Genomic DNA, 21,849 nt, shown 5'->3' with positions numbered 1-21,849 from the left:
GTGAGGAAATGGGTATGTTTTCTTGTATGTTGAAAATCATGCAAGCCACAAAAGTAAGATAATGATTTAAAAAAGCCACAAAGCATATAAACTATGTGTGAAAGCACTATCCTTCACAGCGCACTTATCTAGTCACTGGTTGCACAGACTGAGCTACTAGCAGGATTTGTGCTGTATACCACATTGTGATTTGTTTTCTCTCTCAGTTTATGTGCACTGAAAATTAAAATCCTGGAGAAATATTTCTCAGTAAGGGCAAAACTTGTTACATGCTTGAAGTTAAGCATGTGCTCTGGTGCTTTGCTGGTTGGGGCCAGACTGCACAGCACCTGACGGGAATACACTATACAAATAAGCCATCTATTCCCTGCATACTAGAGGTAGGGATTCAACAGTTGGAGGGGCTTCAGTACTTCTGTGACTCCATCACCTAAGTTTGGAGGACTGATTCTTCTCCTTACTTCCCTGGATCTGAGTGTATCTCCCAAAATGAACTAATGCTGTATGATTTGTTAAACCAAACTGCAACACTTTCTCCTCCTTAGCTGCCAGTAACAGGAATTACATTCTCCACTCTGAAAAATATTTGGACAGAAACATTATCTAAATCTCTATGAACTGTACAGGCAGTTATGTTACTTACAGCATTAGTAGTTTCAAACTCCCTCTGGGCACACTACAGACTGCTAAGCAGGCTGATTTATTCTCCTGGACTCCATTTATTTTTTAAATAGTTGTACTTAGTTTTAAAATTCAGTGTAAGTTCCTAAATAAATGCCATGTGCTATATAAATATACATTTATCTCTATGTACTTATGTGAGGGAAGATGTCTATTTAGGTCTAGGTATTGTTTTTTTTAGAGGGGAGAACAGATGTGTGTGTTTGTGCCCACATATACAAAGACTGTAAGCTCCAGAGACCGTGCAAAACTGCATGATAAAGGATTGAAAAAATGTGGGGAATTTGCCATTTTATTTCAGGAAAAAAGTGTATCCTTTGGCTATACTTCAATAAGCTCTATTTTTTCATTAAATACCAATACTACACTATGATTTTTGGAGTTGTTTTTAAAAAGATGCAAAGATTTGTTGCATAGTTTTCAAATTGAAACTAAATTCTTGTTGTTCTTCCACCACAATGCATTTTAACCATGGATGAGTCTCACGGGACAAAAAAAAAAAGCATTGCAGAACAGGCTTATGTCAGAACAACTCTACCTTCTCTCACTAGGCTATTTAAACATTTAAAGTGACAGATCTTTAACATGTTTCTTCAATGCTCTTTAAGGACAAATTCCATGCTTGATGATGTGGGCCAGCACAATATATCACTTTTAACCCTAAACAGCAGCTACACAGGGACTGTAGGCAGAGCAGTCACCCTGGATGCTTGTGTCAAAATCAGATCCCGACTCAGTTGTTGTGTAGATGCGTCATCGTAACATAGTTGTTTAAGTACAAACAAAAGATAAACCAAAAGTCTCATAAAATACCTTGGTAACTTTCCAGAAATAACTCACTAAACCAAATAGGGTGAAATCCTACTCCTATAGAACTCAATAGCAAAACTCCCATTGGTTTCAATGGGACAAAAATGTCACCCCAAATCTCTTAATATAGAAGGCCTGATTCTCGACTCCATTACAATAGCTTTCTGCCACTGATTTCTGTGGAACTGTACAACTACAGTAACAGCGTGATGAATGAGGCCTAGGAACTCTGAGTTTGTCAGAGACTGAACGCTTGAGTAGTGTTTAAGTGACTTTTCCTACTCCTTAAATGACACTTTGTGTATTGCACAACTTCAGCTATGAAGTCACAACAATGACTTCGTATTACTGGGTTACATAGAATTTGTATTCACTTCCTACTTACTGATATTTTATCATTTACTTTCTTTATTGTTTTAATTCAGAACACAAAATCTGATAGTTTTGTTTTCTCAAATCCACAGATTTTGAAATTGAAACAATATGAAATTTTGGGCCAAACAGAAACCTCGCATGAAAGTGAATGACTAGTAGTAATTTGACTTTGAAAGGCCCTTTGTGTATTTAAAGCATTAAAAATGAGCATTGACTGTAAATGCAATGCCATTTTTATTCATTCATTCATTCACTTGTTTTTTCTGTTATGCTTTTGGACTACTGTAAATGAAGGACTTATGTCTTCCCATATAAGGCCTTCGATTAAGTTAAGTTTGGGAAGGTTGTAAAGGGCTTTCTAACTATATAAGCAGTTCTTGATATATGTCCTTTAAATGATTTATTCCAGTTAGATTATTGCAACCGTTACAAATAATCATGGGCTATAGTAGCCACTAACCAATAGTTCCAGTGAAAATACAGATGACTTGATGATTCTGTACTTTTTTGGGAGAGCTTGTGATGAATAAGTGATTAGCCTTCTGTCACCAACTTTTTAAGATGCTTTTTTTTCCACTACCTACTCCCCAGAAAAATGTGGATGGAAATCCTGAGATTCTAATAGATAACTCACTTATCTTTATGCTTTAGCCTTTCATAGAGGGGAAAGGAAAGGACATTGGGATTTTGTTTTTGTACCTTTCACATTATGAAAAACAGACCCCCAAAACTGCTGTGTTTGAAAGACTGAAACAGATAATTAATTCATAATGGGTGTTGAAGTGGAAACTGTCAGGCCACAGCTTTCCCAGCTTTCACTTAATCATTTGAAACTCATTTTCTGTTGTTTTCACTGACTGCAATCCCTTAGAGAGAATATAAAACTTGCACCATCCAGCATGGAATTCCACTCACTTAATGACTTGCGCTCTGTGTTAACTCACTTTCACTCACTGTTGTCATTGCTTACAGGAAAAGCCATACCAGTGCTCTGAGTGCAACAAGGCTTTCAGTCAGAAGCGAGGCCTGGATGAGCACATGAGGACCCATACTGGAGAGAAACCGTTCCAGTGCGATGTGAGTTGAGCTTTCCCTTTTTCTTCTTGAATTCAACCCAGGAGTCAGACTTTATCTTCCATGAGAGTATTGGCCTATATGTATTTTCACTTTACAGTTATGTGTAACAGCATAAACTTACGCTGTTTTATGGTCTTTGATTGCTTAACTAATGAGATATCACTGAATTAATTTTATGTAGCCTCTTTGTTCATCATTGCACACACTTATTTTATGGCTTCTATCCCTAAAAAGTTGTTTGCACCATTCTTAATGCAATTTGGATGTTGTGCAGTGCAAATTCATTATCATTTGAGGCATACCTTTTGTTCATTTATAAGGTCTTGACAAGTTAATAGCTGGAGATTAGCCTGGATGGGAATATCATTTACTATATTACAGTGGAATCTGAATGTCTATAATATATATTTTCCATATAATGGTTGCTGAATAACTGGAGTGCAAATTCAGAATTTCCAGTTTCTCCTGATCAAAATCTGAATTGAAACTGATTTTACTTTGGCGTGTGGTCACCTTGTTAAATGATCTCTAAAAGTTATGCATCTTCGGTAATGGCTGGAGTGCAGTTATATATTTTTATCATATATCACTAGCATGCTCTTTGCGATCTGTAACATCCCATCTTATAAATGGTGTAGAGTCCCTGTGTGTGGAGTTTGCAGAGAGAGTGCTGTATTGCTCAACTTTTGAAAATTGATAGTCATCTAAATGGTTGGAATATTCTTTGGAAGGGTTTTATGCTGAAGTACTAAATGCCTGGATTTAATAAAGTTCGTTACTCAGTGGTTTTAAAAAAGCACGCAACATTAATTCTGTGGTTTTTATCCTTTTGTGAATAATTCACAAACAGATCATGACTTTTATAAATGTATTCCTTATTCTAAAGTGCTCAACAAATAGTTTGTGAGCAAATTTCAGATGACTCAGAACTAGATATGGGAGCTGTGCGATAGCTCACCAAAGAGCTTCCCTACATGGTGCGTTAGTCCACACCAGAGGAGTGTAAATTCCAGTGAATACTAGAGTGTTGTGTGTTAACTGGCCTGTGTGGAGCCTACTAGTGTGCACTCAAAGTTCTCTAGCGCATGTTAACATAGTCCCATTTCAAACACTACTACTGTAATGCACGCTAGGGAACTTTGAGTGCACACCAGCATGGTCCACATGGGCCAGTTAGTGTGCGACATGCTAGTGCAGACTAGAATTTACACCCTTCTGGAGTGGACTAAAGCATTGTGTCAACAAGCCCTCAGTCACAAGGATCTGTTTGCTGATTAGAATGATCTGGCCTTTACAAAGTACTTCTGATTTCCTTTCATCAGTAAATAAATACACTTTGATTCTTGATTAAAAGGATTTCCACCACCATGCCTGAAATTAACTCTCCATAAACTTGGACACTGATGGGTGCTTGGGACAGAGCCTCACGCTCTGGTTGACAACTCCAAAATAGATGAGTTAGGCCCCATCAAGCTGAAGATCTCCTTCATGTCCCAAGCAATGAGTGAGTTGGAGAAAGGGAAGAAGCCCTCCAACAGTAGTAATAAATGTTTGAGGGCTTCACCATCTCTGGCTAGCAGTCAGGAACAGGAGCACTTCCAACTCCTGGTCCCCTTCTGCAGTAGTGGTCAGGGTAAGAGAGCACCCCCCCCCAATGATCACAGGGCTTTAAATAAAAGTTGTGCTTTGAGTGTTGGGAGTTTCTCACCCTAAACTCCGTGACTGGGCAATGCATAGGGGTTATTTCAGGGTTAAAGTGAGGATAACTCCCATGGGGATGTACAGACCCTATGTGGAGAGAGAATTTGTGGTACCCAGGAAATAAAGAGCTCATTTACATGAGCTTTAACCCATAGCCACTCCTCAGCTCCCTGATGTGGTGATTCCCCCCATTTTTAGCCCTGATTTGGTCAGGTCTTGCCCCTTGTATGTACTGGCCCAGCACAGAGACAGCATGTGGGACTTGCTGCGGTTTGTGTGCTCAGAGACTGTGTATTTTGGTCTGGATGATACTGTTATTCTGTAAGACAAAATCCTTATAGAATTGTGGGGAAAATTATAAGAGCCATGGTGTTCACTAACCAATTTTGAAACCGTAGTATGATCTTATTAAATATACAGAAACAGAAGTGAGTCCATGTTGAGTACAAAAATATTTTCTGGGCCACCACAGTTTGCATTAACAGCAACATCTCAAGTAGTACACACATCTACAGATATTTAATCCCTCTTACTGGCTCATACAACATTCTGTTTGAGCAATCCTACTCCAGTTTATACAGGACTTCCTTAAATTTAGAGTCACTGTTGATGCTTTCTACAGCTTTCAGATTGCTTTACTTCCTCTCAATCTTTTCAGCCAACTTGCAATGTCTGTAATTTTCCTATAATGGCTGAGGCTAATGTCATCATCCGTAATTATATACTTGGCCTGCACACACCTTTAAAAATATCTATTTGCGGAACCTTTTTGGAGTATTATGTGGTGATAGAAGCAAAATGGAAAAATTCTGTCGTGCTGAATTAGAGAGGATAGAGAGTTTTCCTTCCAATTGGAGTCCCAGCTGAAGATGTTACAAACATAGAAACCAAACACTAGCATTGGTTAATCTAGTCCAATGTTTTGTCTCACACGTGGTCTAGTACCAGAGTCATTAAAGGAAGGCGTAAAAAGCTCAAAAGTGGATAATCTGCCCACAGAAGTTTCTTCCTGACTCCCATCAGTTACGGGTTGGTTTATACACTGAAGCATGCAAATTTATATTATTTGTGATTTTTTTAGTCCTATCTAAGGTAATAGTAGATATTCTCATTAGCTGGTTTAAAAAAAAAATCCTATTAAGCTCTTGACCTCAAAGACATCTTGAGTCAATGAGTTCCACAGGTTAATTATGCATTGTGGGTTTTTTGTTTTTTGTTTTAAATTCTTTGATCAGTTTTAAATGTCTTACCATTCACTTTTAATTATGTCCCCTTGTCGTCCTTTTGTTATAGGAAAGGGTTAATAGGAGAGCATGATTTTACTCTACATCATTCATTATTTTGTATACATCTATTATGTCCCCTCTTATTCCGCTTTATTTGTGAGCTAAATGGTCTCTTTTTTTTTTCCAGTCTGTCCTCATGAAGACTCTCCATGTCACTAATCATACTTCTTGCTAGTCTCTGGACTCCTATTTTTGATGTATGTTTTAGAGGCATTAAAGCATCCGGGATAGAGTAACATGCTCATTAAGTCCTTTTTATACTGTGATTTTGTGTATGCAGGGATGGACTGAGATGTTATATAGGGCCAGTTCTGGCAAATCCTTACTTAGGAGGTTAGTCCAATAGAGCTACAATAGTTGCAGTGATTGGGCCAGTAAAAATCCTTTTAAGGTACGACAAATTTAGTTTCTTTCAGTGACAGTTCTGTGATCATATTGAGAGAAAAAAAGTCTTGTAATGAATGACTGATTTTTCTTACCTGGTATCAAGAGCAGTCATAATGACTATTCAGTGCCTTTTAAATAAACTCTTTATCCTACAAAAAGAAAAGGAGGACTTGTGGCACCTTAGAGACTAACCAATTTATTTGAGCATAAGCTTTTGTGAGTTACAGCTCACTTCATGGAATGCAACTTATGCTCAAATAAATTTGTTCGTCTCTAAGGTGCCACACGTCCTCCTTTTCTTTTTACGGATACAGACTAACATGGCTGCTACTCTGAAACCTCTTTATTCTAGGTGTCAAGCTTTGCCATTGTTAATACTAATGACTTTAGCATTTAGCACCAGGAAATGCCTCTAGTGCCAAAGGGTTAAACAAGATCAGGTTTCATCTCTTGAAGTAAAGCATTTTTATTGGCCTCATGAAAAGGCTTCATTTGTCCCTAACAGAAATAATTGATGCACCTTTACCTTTGAAAATGCTCCTTGGGTATAAATATTCTTTGCCTTCTGGAACCAGAAATAAAAACAGCAGCTTCCCCTCTTTCTTTCTTTTTTTTTCCCTAGGAGCAAATGTGATGGATGTTATGGTATTGAGCTTTAGTAAGTCAAAGTAATCCGTGCACTACTTTTGATTAGTGTATTACATTTATTTTGAAATCTGCTTAGTCTTTAATCTAAAATATTGTCAAAGTTTTTGTTTTAATGACTTCACCTTCATAAGGGTAACGGTTCAAAGTTGAATCCTGCACAGATCTCATTAATATTCATGGAAATCAGCTTCCCACATACTACAGTGAAAATCTTAGCATGTCATCTACTAAAAAAGTGGACTAAACTGGAATTGAGATTGTTTTAAATGATATCTGTCCTCTGAAAATATGCATGGTTTTATCAAAAAGACAAATGAACTGTAGTTGCTTTTATAGGTAACAGATGCTTCTCTAGGAGCAAGAAGGGCATGCATTGCCTATCCTGGTTTATTTCCAGTATGATACAATCTCTTCACACTCTTCTTTCAGGTGACCCTAAACATACCTTTGTGATCAGATGTCACCATCCTCCACACTAAAAACATTGATCATTGTAATGAGATTCAAGATTCAAGTGAGCATATAGTAGGACTTTGTAAATCAATACAATGTTACAGGTTAATTACAAAATTGAGATAAGCAAACTCTTTAAAACAATTTTACAGTTACACAGAAAGCATCACAAGAAGGATCATGTATTCAAGTAATGATTGTTATAACGTCTGGTCTCTGTTCCTTTCCAAAAAGGTGGTAATTAGAACGGTTTAAGGGCTTGAAGCAAAGCCTGGAACACGTAATGCTAGATCCTGTCATTGTATGACCACTGAAAATGAAATAATGTGTCCTTAATACAACCGTAATAAACTTTTTAATGTAAAAATATAGAGGAATTATTCTGGAGTTCTAGGCCTTGATTCAGCATTACATGGGAGGCAGTGTTGCCTAGTGGAATAAACAGTGGTCTGGGACTCGGGAGACGTGGATTCAATTCCTAGCTCTGCTACTGAGCATCTGAATGATCTTGCCCCCTCTGTGCCTCACTTTCTCTATCTGTGGTAATATAAATGGCTTCCTTTGTAAAGCACTTTGAGATCTACTGATGAAAAGAGCTAGGTGTTATTACTTAAGCATGTGCTTTTGTGCTTTGCTGGATTAGGCAATTAAATTGTCAGCTTTATCAGCCGAGTTCAGAAACCTTTTCCTTCAGCATTCCATGGTGCTTTTCTACTCCAGAACTGCTTTTCAACCAGTCAGAAAGCTTTGTTGTCATAATGTGATTTTTACAATCTGTAAACATAGTAATAATCAGGAAATGATGCATTTCATTTTGGGTGAATTACATTCGCAGTTTCAAGCAATATTTCTGACTGGTTAATCTTGTTCTTAACACTGCTACATTTTGTGGCCTCATTCTAAGGTTTAATCTTGGTAATGCACTCTTATTTTTGTATGGAATTTTGCGATGTTGCCATTATTGAATTTCAGGAGGAATTAACATTGGATAACCTGTGTCTGTAAGCAGTTTATCCTTCTCTTATGGCAGACAATCTGCCATTGTTAAGCTGTCATCACTGTATAATGGGGATTCATTAGAAATTACTTACTCAAAGGTGAACTTGACATACTGCATTCTATTCATGGAGGTATTCACATTGGTTATTGTACAGTATATAGGCTGTGTGTGCATACAAATATATGTATGTATGTAATGCCTGTGTGGGCATATACAATGTAGGTTTCATGGCTGTCATGATTATTACAAAAATAGCCATTACATTTGACATTTTTAGATTTGTGTATGTGCATGCGTTTCAGCAGAACATGATGGTCACAGCTGGACAAACTTTATTCAAGCCTTAAGAGCTACAAGATTACTTCCTGGGTTGTATGGGAGTGTAGGAGAGAGCAAGAGATCAGCAAAAGCCACTGCACCAACATAAGACCAGAGCAATGGCCTCTATAAGTAACTTTTATATTCAGAAGGTCATAAGGTTCTCCTGTTGCCTGGGGTAAAAGGATAATTGCTTGATCACCACATTTGCTATTCAGAAGTCAGCACTGTTACGTCATCTCATGTGTTTAACGCTGCCCCATTGCAACAGCATATGTTCTGTTTGTTTGGAAAAAGGAAGTTATTTTGGATACAAAATATTGCCTTTGACTATTGCCCTTTTCTCTGACTGTCCTATGACTTTTCCGTAATTGGCATAAAGCAATTGCATTCCAGGTCAGAATAACCTATGTAGATAAACGTCCTGGACTGCTCAGATTTAGTTTTATTGAGTTCAAAGGGAGTCGCACGATTTGAAATGCAGCACCAGCCCTAGTTAGCACAACTACAGCTTTAAAACTCCACCTCTCTTGCTGGTGAATTCCACTGCTACTACCAAGGTCCCATACTTATAAGACACTCCTTTCCTGCGGGAAAGGTGGATGTCTGTGATCCCTGGACTGCAGCTGTTGTTACAAGAGTGCACCAAGTTTAACTCTTCAATCATCACAAGGACATACTTGCTTAAAAAGAAAAAGTTACCACCTAAGAAATCCATACACAAATACCAGTGTACCAAGATGAAAGTCAGTAGGTGAAAAAATACCTGCAATCTTTCAAAACAACTATTCAGCTATCCTACTTACAGAAGAATAATTTCTGAAAATGGGTATGCAAAATCGATACCCCTTAAAATGGTGTCAACAGAATTTAACAATTCAGCTTAGATACAAACTGGTGGCATAAAGCCTAGCATGGTGGAACACCCCACCTCACCCCCCGGCTCATCATCATCACTCCCATAACTGCGTTGGTCATTGGGGCACCATCACTGATGAGCAATAAACCAATTGTCTCCACCCCTGACAATTGTGTGTCAGTGCTTGAGTGTCCACGAAATCCATTCCTGTCCACTCTTTTATGTTTTCAATCGATCTCTTCTTCTCTTCCCCTGTACTGTCTCTTGGAGGATGATCTTAGATAGGCCAGATGATCTTGTTACACGGCTGTACCACTTCAACTTGCGCTTCTTCAGGGTCGTCAGGAGGTCTTCATATGACCCAGCACATTGGGTGATGATGTTGCGGATCTCTTCATTAGTGACGTGGTTGAAGTAGCAGATGCCCAGGATTTTATGGAAGCATCTCATCTCTACTACCTGTATTTTCCATTCAAGTTCTGCTGTAAGGGTCCATGTCTTGCATGCATACAGAAAAATGGAGATGACCAATGCATGCAGCGGTTTCAGTTTGGATTCGAGGGAGATGTTTTTATTCCTTGGCTTTTGCTTTGCCAGTGTTGCTGCTGTTTGCACAGTTCTTGCCCGAATTTCTGCCTTGGATTCTTCATCAGTGATGATTGCCCGCAAATACATGAGTGGTTTCACTGTCTCCAGCTCTTGTCCACTGACACAAGAGCTGATCCCATCACGTTTGTTTGTCATCAGCTTGGTTTTCTCTGCATTGATTTCCATGCCAAATTTTGAGGAGGTTTCATCCAATTGTTTCACAAGGTTTGCAAGGTCATCTTTGCCGCCTGCCAGGCCATCAATGTGATCAGCGAACCGAAGATTTGAGATTGTTCGCCCCCCCCCCCCCAATGCTGACTGTGCATATGTGATCTTTTAGGGCATCAGTCATTATGCAGCCACCAGAAAAATGGAGATACTAGTGTCTTAGACAGTCCAGATTCAACAGAGGAGGATGACTTTCCAATACTATGTGAAGAGGTGGAGACAGCTCTGAAATCAATCAAGAATGGAAAGGCTACAGGTATTGACAACATCCCAGCCAAACTGATGAATTTCGGAGGAGAAATAGTAATAGATGTACTCAGCAAGATATACAACAAGATCCCCATGGACACAGTCACTAATCATCACTCTGCCAAAGAAAGGCAACCTGCAATTGTGTCAAAATTACCAGACCATAAGCTTAATTAGCCATCCCAGCAAAGTGATGTTGAAAGTCATATTGAACAGATTGAAGCCACAAGTGGAGAATATCATTGCTGAAGAACAGGCTGGCTTTCATGCTGGAAGAAGTATCCCAGAACAGATTTTCAACCTTCGTGTTCTATGTGAGAAGTACTACAACACCAGCAGGACATCTACCAGATCTCTGTTGCCTTCAAGAAGTTATTTGACACAGTATGGCACGAAGCTCTCTGGGCAACCGTGAAGTAGTACAGTGTTTGTCGTAAGCTTATTCTTACCATTAAACAACTGTATGCCAAGGCCAGCAGTGCAGTTCTCGTCAGTGGCATAATAGGAAAGTGGTTTTGCACCTTCTTTCACCCACACTGTTCAACATCTACTTGGAGTGCATAATGACTGATGCCCTGATGTCCTCTTCCCCCCACACCCCCTGCTACTACAATATAAATAATCATATTGGGAGCTTACTTTAAGACCTTGTCTATGAAAGACATTTTTGTACCATGGCATAGCAAGTGTACTCTAGGCCACCATTATTCTGAGATCAAGGCCTGGATTATCTCTATATGTATTTTAGCACAATGTTTTTGCAACAACTTTCTATGAAATTAAAATAAAAACTTACCATGTCTCTGTTTCTCTGCTTTGTATTAATTCATTCCTTTTCTCCTCTGTCTGACACTATTTCCTCAGTCTTTGTCTATTTTATTGCCAGTTAACTTTCCTTTTCTCTATTCCCATTCTTTAAATAGCTACCATCATTCCCTTTGTTCTTTCACTCCCCCTATTAAATTCTATTTTCCTCCTTTCACTTCATCCTTATGTAACAGTCCTCTGAAGTTTAATAAGTATAGATATGATTCTATAGACATTACTCTTAAAAATATACAATAGAGAATTTATTATTCCTATTATAATTTTTTTAATATTTCTATGATAATCATGCCCAAATGCATCAGTAAAGATCAGACCCCCAGTGTGTGTGTTTTAAACTGACAGTGTCCCTTTAACAGAAATATATGGGGAGCTTTCTGTTTGTGGCCACCTTCATTTTGTTCTGCATGTTACTGTTCCTCTTCACTAATATAAGCACAGCATTGTGATTCTACTCCACGTTCATGCATACAAAGTTATTTCATGAGGGAGAACAATCTTCTTCTGACAGACATTCACAGCAGTAGCACGAAGAATACAGAAATTGCTGACAAAACAATGTGCTTTCTGTACAAATGTTCTTTTGTTTCAGGTTTCCCAACAGTGAAAGTCCTTCTTTAAAGTACATACATTTGAAAATTCAGTGCTCTTCATCCACCTTGCCTCTTGATATGCCTACAGTAATTCTAATTTGGTTCCAAAGTGCTATGAAAAGCATTTAATCAGTCATTATAGTTTAATTCTGGGCAAGCAAACACTGTCAGGGCATACAGTGAGTTTTTCTCTTTTGCTGGCTACGGGAAAGATCCTGGAACTTACATTTAGGAGTATTTTTTCTTGACTAGTTGCGGAGACATGAATGCACTTACTTGTATACTACTGCTCAATATGAGACAGGGTTACAGAATCAGAACCTAAGTTAAGGGAACATTGAATGAGCAATAGGCTACTTAGTGGATTATTCCCTATTAGTATATTTTTAGGTTCAAATCCAGCTCCCAGTGCCCAAGCCAAATATCCGGGGAAGAAGATTAGCAGATATACAGGGAGGCAGGAAGGAGAAATCCTCTGCACTTCTTCCAAACTATGGAATGGGTGCAGAGCCACTCTGTAGAAGCTGTGCAGGGTTGAGGGGAAGGAATGGAAATAGTATCATGTGACTCATATGACCAATCATGACTGACTAACAGTTCTTATTTCAGATGACAAGTGAATACATTGCACGAGCTATACAAAGAGTTTAAAATTCATTGAGTGAAGGCAAATAAATAATTTGGAAGAAATTGCAGTCTGACAGTCAATGTGCAGAAAAGCTAAATTTGTCAACTAACTTTTTTGTTCAGTTATTAGATTGGGCTTGGTCTATGAATTCACAATATGCAAGACATAAATTTAAGGCCTAATTTTGCAAATATGTGCACATGTGAGTACTTCACCCACATGAGCAGTCCTGCCAGCTTCAGTGCAATTCTTTTGAAGAACTTGGAAGCCATTGACTTCAATACGACTATGCATATGAACAAAGTAACAAGTTCCTCAGTGCTTCCAGCAGTGTGGTGTTTTGTTTTTTTTTAAATGCCCATGTTGCCAACTGTTAACCTAAGAAAACAAAGATACAAGAAACCGAGCAATATAACTTAAAGGAAGTTAGGAGTTCATCTTTCAAAATCTTAGCTCATGTTTTCAGTTTTGCAAATACATAATACAATGATACATGAGTTCCTAGCATTGATTTAAAATAAAACTTTCAGGTTTTTTGAAAATTTATTGATTTTTGTCTTGTTTTTCCTACTTTAGGTTTGTGATTTATCCTTCAGCCTGAAGAAAATGTTGATCCGACACAAGCTGACTCACAACCCCAATCGTCCAATGGCTGAATGCCAGCTTTGCCACAAGAAGTTTACAAGAAATGACTACCTCAAAGTGCACATGGAAAATGTCCATGGAGAAACTGACAGCTAACCATGGCTTATGCAAGAAAAGTGTGTCTAGTGTTCAAGAGTGTTCCATCTGTACATGTACAAACTCCAGACTTCTCACCTGATGACTGAGCAGAGTCAGGAAAAATAACTGTAATGTGTTCACAATCTTTTTTCCATTTTGCTTTGTGTTTATGTTACTAGAGTTTTTTTAATCAAGTAAAACACTGTTTGAAGATAAGAGAACTTTTCTTTCTCTTATAAGTTAAACCATTTTATTTGCAGCCTTGATACCTTAGATCTTGGTGGTGTTATCCTGAAATTTTGGACGTAGATCAGTGTATCTAAAGCTTCTGGAGCACAGGAAAGGCAGTTGGATAAATTCACTTTCATCCTGACTGACCAGTGATCCAAGCAAATTTTATTCAGATATTAACACCACGCTTTATTAGAACATAGTTTCTTCATACTTTTAGTGCCTTTAATCATTAGATAATTTTGTGGCATCTCAAGATCAATTTAATGTATGGTACAGAAACTGCAGGAGTCTTGACTCTCACGCACTTCATCAGCAAGAAAGGTGTAACTTCTAGTTGCCATTGTGTGAGACAAGTCAAGAGCAACGGCTGTGAACGATTAGGTTTAAAAAACATATTAATGCCCACAGTTGTAACTGGCAGGGCCAGGAGGGAAAAAAACCTGGCTTCTGCAGATACAATTGTCTGGTTAAGGCAAAAAATGTGTATTCAATTTACTGGGGGAAATGCTGTTCCCTGAGGTTTTATCCTGTGGAAATCAGCTGCCCTGATTATCCCCCTTAAATGGCTTTGGTTTTCATAAAACTGTTAATGAGCACCAGGGAAAAAATATTGCATGCAACTGGGTAACATTCAAATTCTCCCAGATGTTAGAATAAGATTTGTATTCCACAGTTCTTAAAAAGAATTCTCATATGTTATCCATGTATGCTACTGTATAACAAAGAGCTCATTTTTACCTAATGAGACTGTGAAAATCATAACTCTAGCAGTAGATTGCATTTGAGGTCCTATACAATTCCTCAGTAGTCTTCACAGTTAAACATTAGGGCTCTGCCTGTGTGTTCACATTCATTTTAGTTTACATGGACCAATACTGTTAAAAATAATTTGTAACTATACACCTTGCTCCTGCTAAAAGCTTCTCAGTTGCTGATGGGAAATGTTGTAAACTTTCTCCTGGACTGCAAGTGACCAGACAGACACTGGATGGATGAGCAAGAGGAAATAGAAGGTGAAATCCTGGCCCCACTGAAGTCAATGGTAAAACTCCTATTTGACTTCACTGGGGACGGTGAATTTCAACCACTGTTTCCATTCTGGAAGGAAATGAGGGGGCCAGAAGCATCATCTTTTCTTTCTCTATTCATAATCTTTTATTTTGGATCCTATTCCATGGGATAGCCTACAGTCAATTCTCAAAACTGAAGAGAAAATATGTAGTTATCAGTAACATTATTAATTTTCACAAATGTGAACAGAACACAACATGGGTTCCTATTGGAACTCAAAAGAAAGCATATCACTAATAAGTGTATTCTGAAGAAAAGACTATTTCAGGGGGTTGCCCACATTTCCATAGTCTTCACCATATTTTATTACAAGACTATTTTTTGGAGCACCTCCCTCCCCATTAAAGTTCTGTAGTACTGTGGGGCAACTGTGGCAATTGTTTACATGGTGACATTTTATAAGAAAGATTTTTAATGTACTTACTTGTCTTTTAATGCAATTAATGAGCTGGAAATAAGGAGGAAGCACCGTAACTTTGGGCCAGACTCAGCACACACTGAAATCAATGGGTTTTTCCATATATTCCAGTGGCCTTTTGTTTAGGCACCATGTGACCAACCAGGTCAAAGGGACCCTCTGCTCTATCTGGATGACACTAAAATCTGTCATTCAAAAACTTGTTTATAAAAATAGAGTAGACACAATAGTAATAAGCCAATGGATATGATGCCACACATATAACATGTAATTATAATGGGCCACTCTCAGTTACACTAATGTAAATCCAGTGTAGCACCATTGAATTAATCAGATTTGACAATAGTGTAACTGAGAAGAATTTATCACATGCATATGTTGTCATTTTATATTTGATACATTATAACCTATGATATTTCCTTTTAATTAAAATACAACTTATTTTCCTATATTTTATAACAGTTTGTCTCAATGTCCTATTTTAGGTGCAAAACATGTGTTTCATTTTTTTTAATTCATTATTCAACAATGGTTGGTTCATTTTATTGCATTCAGTTTGATTTTTGAAATACTTATTGAATCTTATTTTATTAAGTAGGACATCTGTACATTTGGGAAGAGGAGAATAATTGGGAATGTTTTGTTCGTTTTGGAATCTCAACTACCTTTGTGAAACTTCAAAATGTAGATTTCTTTATGCATAGTTTGGTGTCTGAGAATCTGATGAAACTCTGAAGACTTACCAATTTTGTCTGTTTTAATTATATATATCACAGGTGTGTGAGACAAATACTGCAAAAGACTAAGTTGGATTTATGTTTACTCTATCAGGAAAGTTCTCGTGAAGGAGTTTACTGGCAAGGATATTTGCAGAAACAGATGATTTAAAATTAACTTGTTGCTGTTATTAGTATAAGAAATCTGATACCAAGAGTTACATTCAGCCAATAAGTGAACAGAAACATAACCCTGTGTTCTATTTTGGTGGTGGTGGTAGTTGTTGTAATTCCTCTTATTGGCAAAAATAAAATAAAATAAAAAACAATTTGGGTGGGATTTGGTTTCTTTCCCCCGCTACCTTTCTCCTCCTCTTTTGTTTTCTCACTTTTTAGTGACAAAATATGAATAGGAGGAAAAGAGGGGGAGGGAGGAAAAAAACCCGAAAAGATATTTTTTTAAAATTGATTTTTTTATTTCATTTTCAGATGAAAATGTGTTCCTTTTCAAAACTCCATGGAACACTTTTCAGTTTATTAATAATTTCTACCAATAATTTGGTGAACAATTTTGAATAGTGATTTTTCTCAAATGTGATTATCTGCTCACAGATAATGCATGAACGGGAAAAAATTAATTTTTAGTAATTTTATTTCGTGTCAAAGCACTACTGAATAAATAGCAGCAAAAGTTCAATTATACGTGTATGTACTGTAACTGATAGTTGCAGCTGTGTGTTTGACAAGTTCTTTCATTAGCCGGGATGGTAATGGTCAATATTTGGAAGAGACACCTCCAGGGAAAACATAAGCAGGAGGTGCAGAAAGTGATGCTGAAGTTTCAGCAGGCTGTAACCTACCTCAGAGCTGAATCTTGTAATCATGCCCATCTGGAACTTCAGGAGTTTGAGTATATTAAGAACAAAAAGAATCCTAACAATGGTATTGGTCCATTACTAGATGAAAATGGAAGAATTGTCAATAATAATGCAGAAATGGTAGAAATGTACAATAAATATATCTCTTGTGTGTTTGGGGAAAAAACAGATGATAGTCATATCATATGATGATAACACCCTCTCAATTCCAACTTAACATCATCCTGAGTTACAACAGCAACTATTAAAAGTTAGACATTTTCAAATCAGGAGCTGTGGCTAATATACATCCAAGAGTTTTCAAAGAACTTGACTTTCAAAAAGTCTTGGAACACGGGGGGAGTTCCAGAAGAAGAAAGCCCATGTTGTGCCAATATTTAAAAAGAGTAAATGCAGTGACTCAGGTTATTTTAGGCCTGTCAGTTTGACATCGATCCCAGCTAAATTAATGGAGTAGTTAATATGGGGACTTGATTAATAAAAAATTAAAGGACGGTAATATAATTAATGCCAATCAATATGGGTTTATGGAAAATAGATTCTGTCAAATTAAGCTGTTCCTTTTTTTTTTAAATGAGATTAGAAGTTTGGTTGATAAAAGTAATAGTTTCAATGTAACAGACTTCTCTAAGGCATTTGACTTGGTACTACACAATAATTTGATTAAACAAACTAGAATGACACAAAGTTAACTTGGCACACATTAAATGGATTAAAAACTGTCTAGCTGATAGGTCTCAAAATGTATTTGTAAATGGGTTCTAAAGGAATTATTTTGGTGAAGTTCTGTGGCCTGTGTTATACAGGAGGTCAGACTAGATCAGTGGTTCCCAAACTGGGGTTCGTAAAATGTTACAGGGGGTTCTTGGGGAAAAATTCCCTAATGGTGGACAGAGCTGTCCCTAGGGACCCCGACAGGACTGGGCCAGCAGCCAGGAGCCCCTGGACTTCCAAGAGCTAAGCAGATCAAAGCAAGCATATCTATCACACTGAGGAGATTTAAACTTCAAGACTCCTTATAAGAAATGGAAAGGGAGGTGGATATTTTTTGCTGTTTTTAAAATTAAATAGACAGCTAGTATCGTTTTAAAAATTATTATGAAGAACAACTTTAAGCTTTGTTGTAACGTGCGTCGTTTGCCTGGACTGTTTGAGACCTGAATGCTTGTGTAGGAGGAACTCTTTGAGTTGGCTTCTTAAATACCTTCATGCTGTTTCACTTCTGATATTCCTTGATGAAACATAGGAGCCTTGTCTTATAACAGGCTTATTCAAAGTGATACAAGCTACGAAAGTGAAATCTTGGAAGAGTGTTGCCATTTTCATGTAATAAAAATACTGTAATGATAAATAATAATTAGTGTGTAATAAGCATGTCATAAAAACAAATTGTATATTTCCAAGATCACTGCTTTTATAATTTATACTCGGGTAAAGGAGAAAATCCCTGGAAATATTCATTTTTAGGAGGGGGGTTCTCAAGACTTGACATTTTAGTGAAAGAGGTTCACAGGTTGTTAAAGTTTGGGACCAATGGACTAGATGATCTCAAGGGTCTCTTCTGGCCTTAGAGTCTATGAATCTATGCATTTACTCATGGGCAAAAATGTTTGCAGAGCAGGTGCTGAGTCAGTACAGAACCAATGCCTGTCTTTGAAGCTGCAGGTAATTCTATTAGAAGAGCTGCTATGTTCTGTCCAAGAAGCAGTTGTATTTCACTGGTTTGGGGGGTAATGTGACCTATATTACAGTGTTCACAATACTGAACTGTATACTCGATATAAACTCAGTATAGAGCACAATTATAAACCCTGTTTCTAGTTGGCCATAACTTCTTAAAAAAACGGTTCTTTCAGAATAAAATGAACTTTCCATTGATTGTCTGATACCAGATATGGTTTGGGTTTTTTTTAATCTAAAGAAAATTCCCTTCAACCAATTTTAAGTAACAGGAGAGTGAAATATGCCATTTTACGTCTATTGTTCCCTGCTCCCCCTCCAGCCACCCCCCGCCGTGTGCACATGCTTTTTTGGGGGTGTGGGGAGGCTCTTTGATAGTTCAATGAGCAAAACAAAAATATTAATTTGTTGATATGATTCATGTGTCTTGAGTCAGACACAGCCAACTCTTCCAAACCAAAACATCAGTGACAGGAGACAAATAATCATATGTGAGGGGAAAAAATTAGATATTTGCAATGTTTCCTGTAGTATGTAACTTTCTTCATATCTTAGCCTTCCATTTTTTCTCTTTGTTCTCCACTGCAAAGTCCATCCCAATGTAAACTGATGAACTCTTGCTAAGAAACCCATCTTGCAGAAAACGCCTCCTCTTTTATATGGCACACTTGGAGAAGCTTATATTTTTCCCCAAACATTTTCCTGCTGTCTGATGTAGTTTACAGTCCACTTAACAGGTAACATTCTGAAAAACAGTCACGAGAACGCATACCTCATTGTGAGGAGGATTTCTTCAGAGTCGAGCGCAATTTCTTGACAAATACAGCATACCTATGCCTGAATCTAAAATATGCTGCCACCACCACATTTCACCTGATTACATGGCTTAGCAATGACTATATAGTCCAGCACACTGGACTGGCTCTTGACAGAATAATGTTTGTGAGCCAGAGCAAACCACCAAATACCAGTGGAATGTTGCAATAAAGTCAGTCAGTATTTATAAAGTCTTTTAAACTAGAACTCCCAGGTATGGCTACAACTGACAGCTGAAGGTCCATTTAGGAATATCATCTCAATGTAGACTAGGCACAGTAGAACACTGAATCTCAAATTACAGAAGCCAGAGCTGTAAAACAATATTTGAACCCACACTGGATTATTGAACTTCAGCAATGAAGGGCTGAAACCTGCCCTCTGACTGTGTGCAAACACAAGAGCCCTCTTTGAATACGATGCCATGCAGTAGCAGAGAGCAGCAATAAATGGTGAACTTTTCCTTCTTTAATACACCACATTAACATAAGAAACAAATATAAAGCCTTGGATACAAGTTCCTTTTCCTCTTTTTGTCTTCTCAGGGAATAACCATTTGCCTTTTCAGTTGATCAGAATGTTTCTCCTTGTTTAGGATGTTTTTTTAAAATAAAGCTTGAGACACCTATTCCAATGCTCAGATCATAACACTGAAAACCAAAGATTAATGTAACATTTCTTTCAGACCTCAAGATCATTTACATAATCATAAATTATGGCATCAATTCTGCAAATTGTACATGCTTATTTTATGTACTGTGAATAGTCCTAGTAAAGTAAGTTAAGCAGAATAGTGGCCTACATACATAGAAACAAAAAATTAAGTTTGCAATTTTAAAACGTGACTCAGAATATTATGTTCCCAGAGTAATACAATTAATTCTCTCATCTGTGACACGTATTTTGTATATTAAACTATTACTATATATCCAAATATACCTATATAGTGTACACATGAGGTTACTTACCCTATCCTTTTTCTTCCTTGTGTGTAGAAATTCATGACATAAATTAAATACATTTAATGCATTTAAAACTTATTCTTTACAGAATAATAAGATTTTGCTTGTGCATATTAATGTGAGTATTTTATGCTCCTGACAGCTTTGGAACATTCACCTCATTGGAAGGATTAGGATAAGGGAGAGGTGAGTTCACAGCTCTGCTGTTGCTAATGTTAGATGGAATGTATTTTTGCAAGAAAAAAACGTTAGTCTGATGCCACCCGTAGAAAGGCTGTAATTTTTGGCTTTCACAGAAGTCTGGTGTTGTCCTACATTAAGAGCAATGCAGTCACACAGCTCCAAAGGAAACTCCAGGAAACACTGCCTCTGCAGGAGACATAATGCCTCTCAGACCTTCCCAAAGCACATGGGGATGACAGCATGCACAATCCCCTTTGGCTGGCCACCTCTGATAGATGGAGCTAGGGGGAAGGGATGTACCATTAGCGATGAAAATGATTGTAAGTTGTGTGTCAGATGGAAGCTTCAGCGCAGCCCAGCACTGCCTTTTTCGCCAAGAATAGTTCAGAATTTGACTAAGACACTGTAGCTAATTATACTTATCAAGCCAATTTTTAATTGACTCAAACCCTTATGAATGTTTGCTGAAAAAAGTTGGTTTTAACACCACAATATCAAAAATGTTAACAGGTGAATTGACCCTAGATTTTGAGGTGCCCCATGTGAAGTAACATGCCACATCCAGCTTCCCCTACCTCCTCAATACCGCCCCCACCCCAAAAAACCCTCTCCATCTGCCTTCTCCCTAGCCTTTTTGTCCCAGATAACCTATTTCTGAGGCTCTTCAGCTTCTAGTGACCCATAAAATGGAATAGTTGCAAGTTTGAGCACAAGAAAAAGTTTCTAAAGACTAGGCCCAGTTGGATAATTCAACTGCTCCTTTGGTCTAATGGCGCCAGAGTCAGATAGGGCCACAAACAAAGAATCAGATGTGGTGCTTTGGCTTGCAGTTTGGACATTTGTATGTGCTGTGGTACCTCTAGAAGGAGGGGGCATATGGGATTGCACAGATCACATAAACCATAAGGCTGTTACTGATCAGTAGTCCCTCTTGAATTAAAAACATACCAATTCAAATTTTAATCAGTGAATACTGTTCTTAATTTCACCTAATTGTTCAAATAGATGTATTCCTAGTGTATTTGTAATACAGATATATATTTTTAAAGCCTATTATTTCCGAATTAGGCCTTTATTATCTTTGTAAGCTGGGACTGAAGTTAGTTGATCTTTTAATATCACATAAATAAGGAACAAAATGGATATACTGCTTCACAGCAAGGAACGTGGTGCATAAAGCTTTCACTGACACTTTCACTCTGTTCTATTTGTTCTGCTCAAGTGACATTTATATTTCAGGCTACTAAGTCGCTGCTTAACCTTAGCTATGTCTCCAGTTACACAAGAAATGAGATCAGAGGCCTTGAGTGACTGCACTCTGTCATCACCCTCCAACGACGAAAGAAACCAGGAGGAAACAACAACCCAGAATGGCACAGATAGAGAGACCAGATGCTCCGTTTCTGACTGAGGTAGGAGGAAAAGCATTTCTGAACTTCCTTTACTCTATGTGGCATAAGGT

At 37.7% G+C, this 21,849-nt stretch overlaps 1 protein-coding gene across 1 annotated transcript in view; it reads left to right on the top strand.

Moving 5' to 3' along the window:
- Positions 1-18,629, top strand: part of PRDM5 (PR/SET domain 5) — a 138,212-nt gene extending 119,583 nt beyond the window's left edge. Inside the window, exons 18-19 of the mRNA XM_073341010.1 lie at positions 2,839-2,943; positions 13,283-18,629. Of these exons, the coding sequence (XP_073197111.1) occupies positions 2,839-2,943; positions 13,283-13,447 (270 nt within the window). The 3' untranslated portion in view covers positions 13,448-18,629. The remainder of the gene's footprint in view (positions 1-2,838; positions 2,944-13,282) is intronic.
- The last annotated feature ends 3,220 nt before the right edge of the window (positions 18,630-21,849 follow it).

Source organism: Lepidochelys kempii, chromosome 4 (genome assembly GCF_965140265.1).
Source record: "Lepidochelys kempii isolate rLepKem1 chromosome 4, rLepKem1.hap2, whole genome shotgun sequence".
NCBI lineage: Eukaryota > Metazoa > Chordata > Testudines > Cheloniidae > Lepidochelys > Lepidochelys kempii.
The sequence above is the reverse complement of the archived record's forward strand: the minus strand, read 5'-3'. Positions and strand labels throughout refer to the sequence as shown.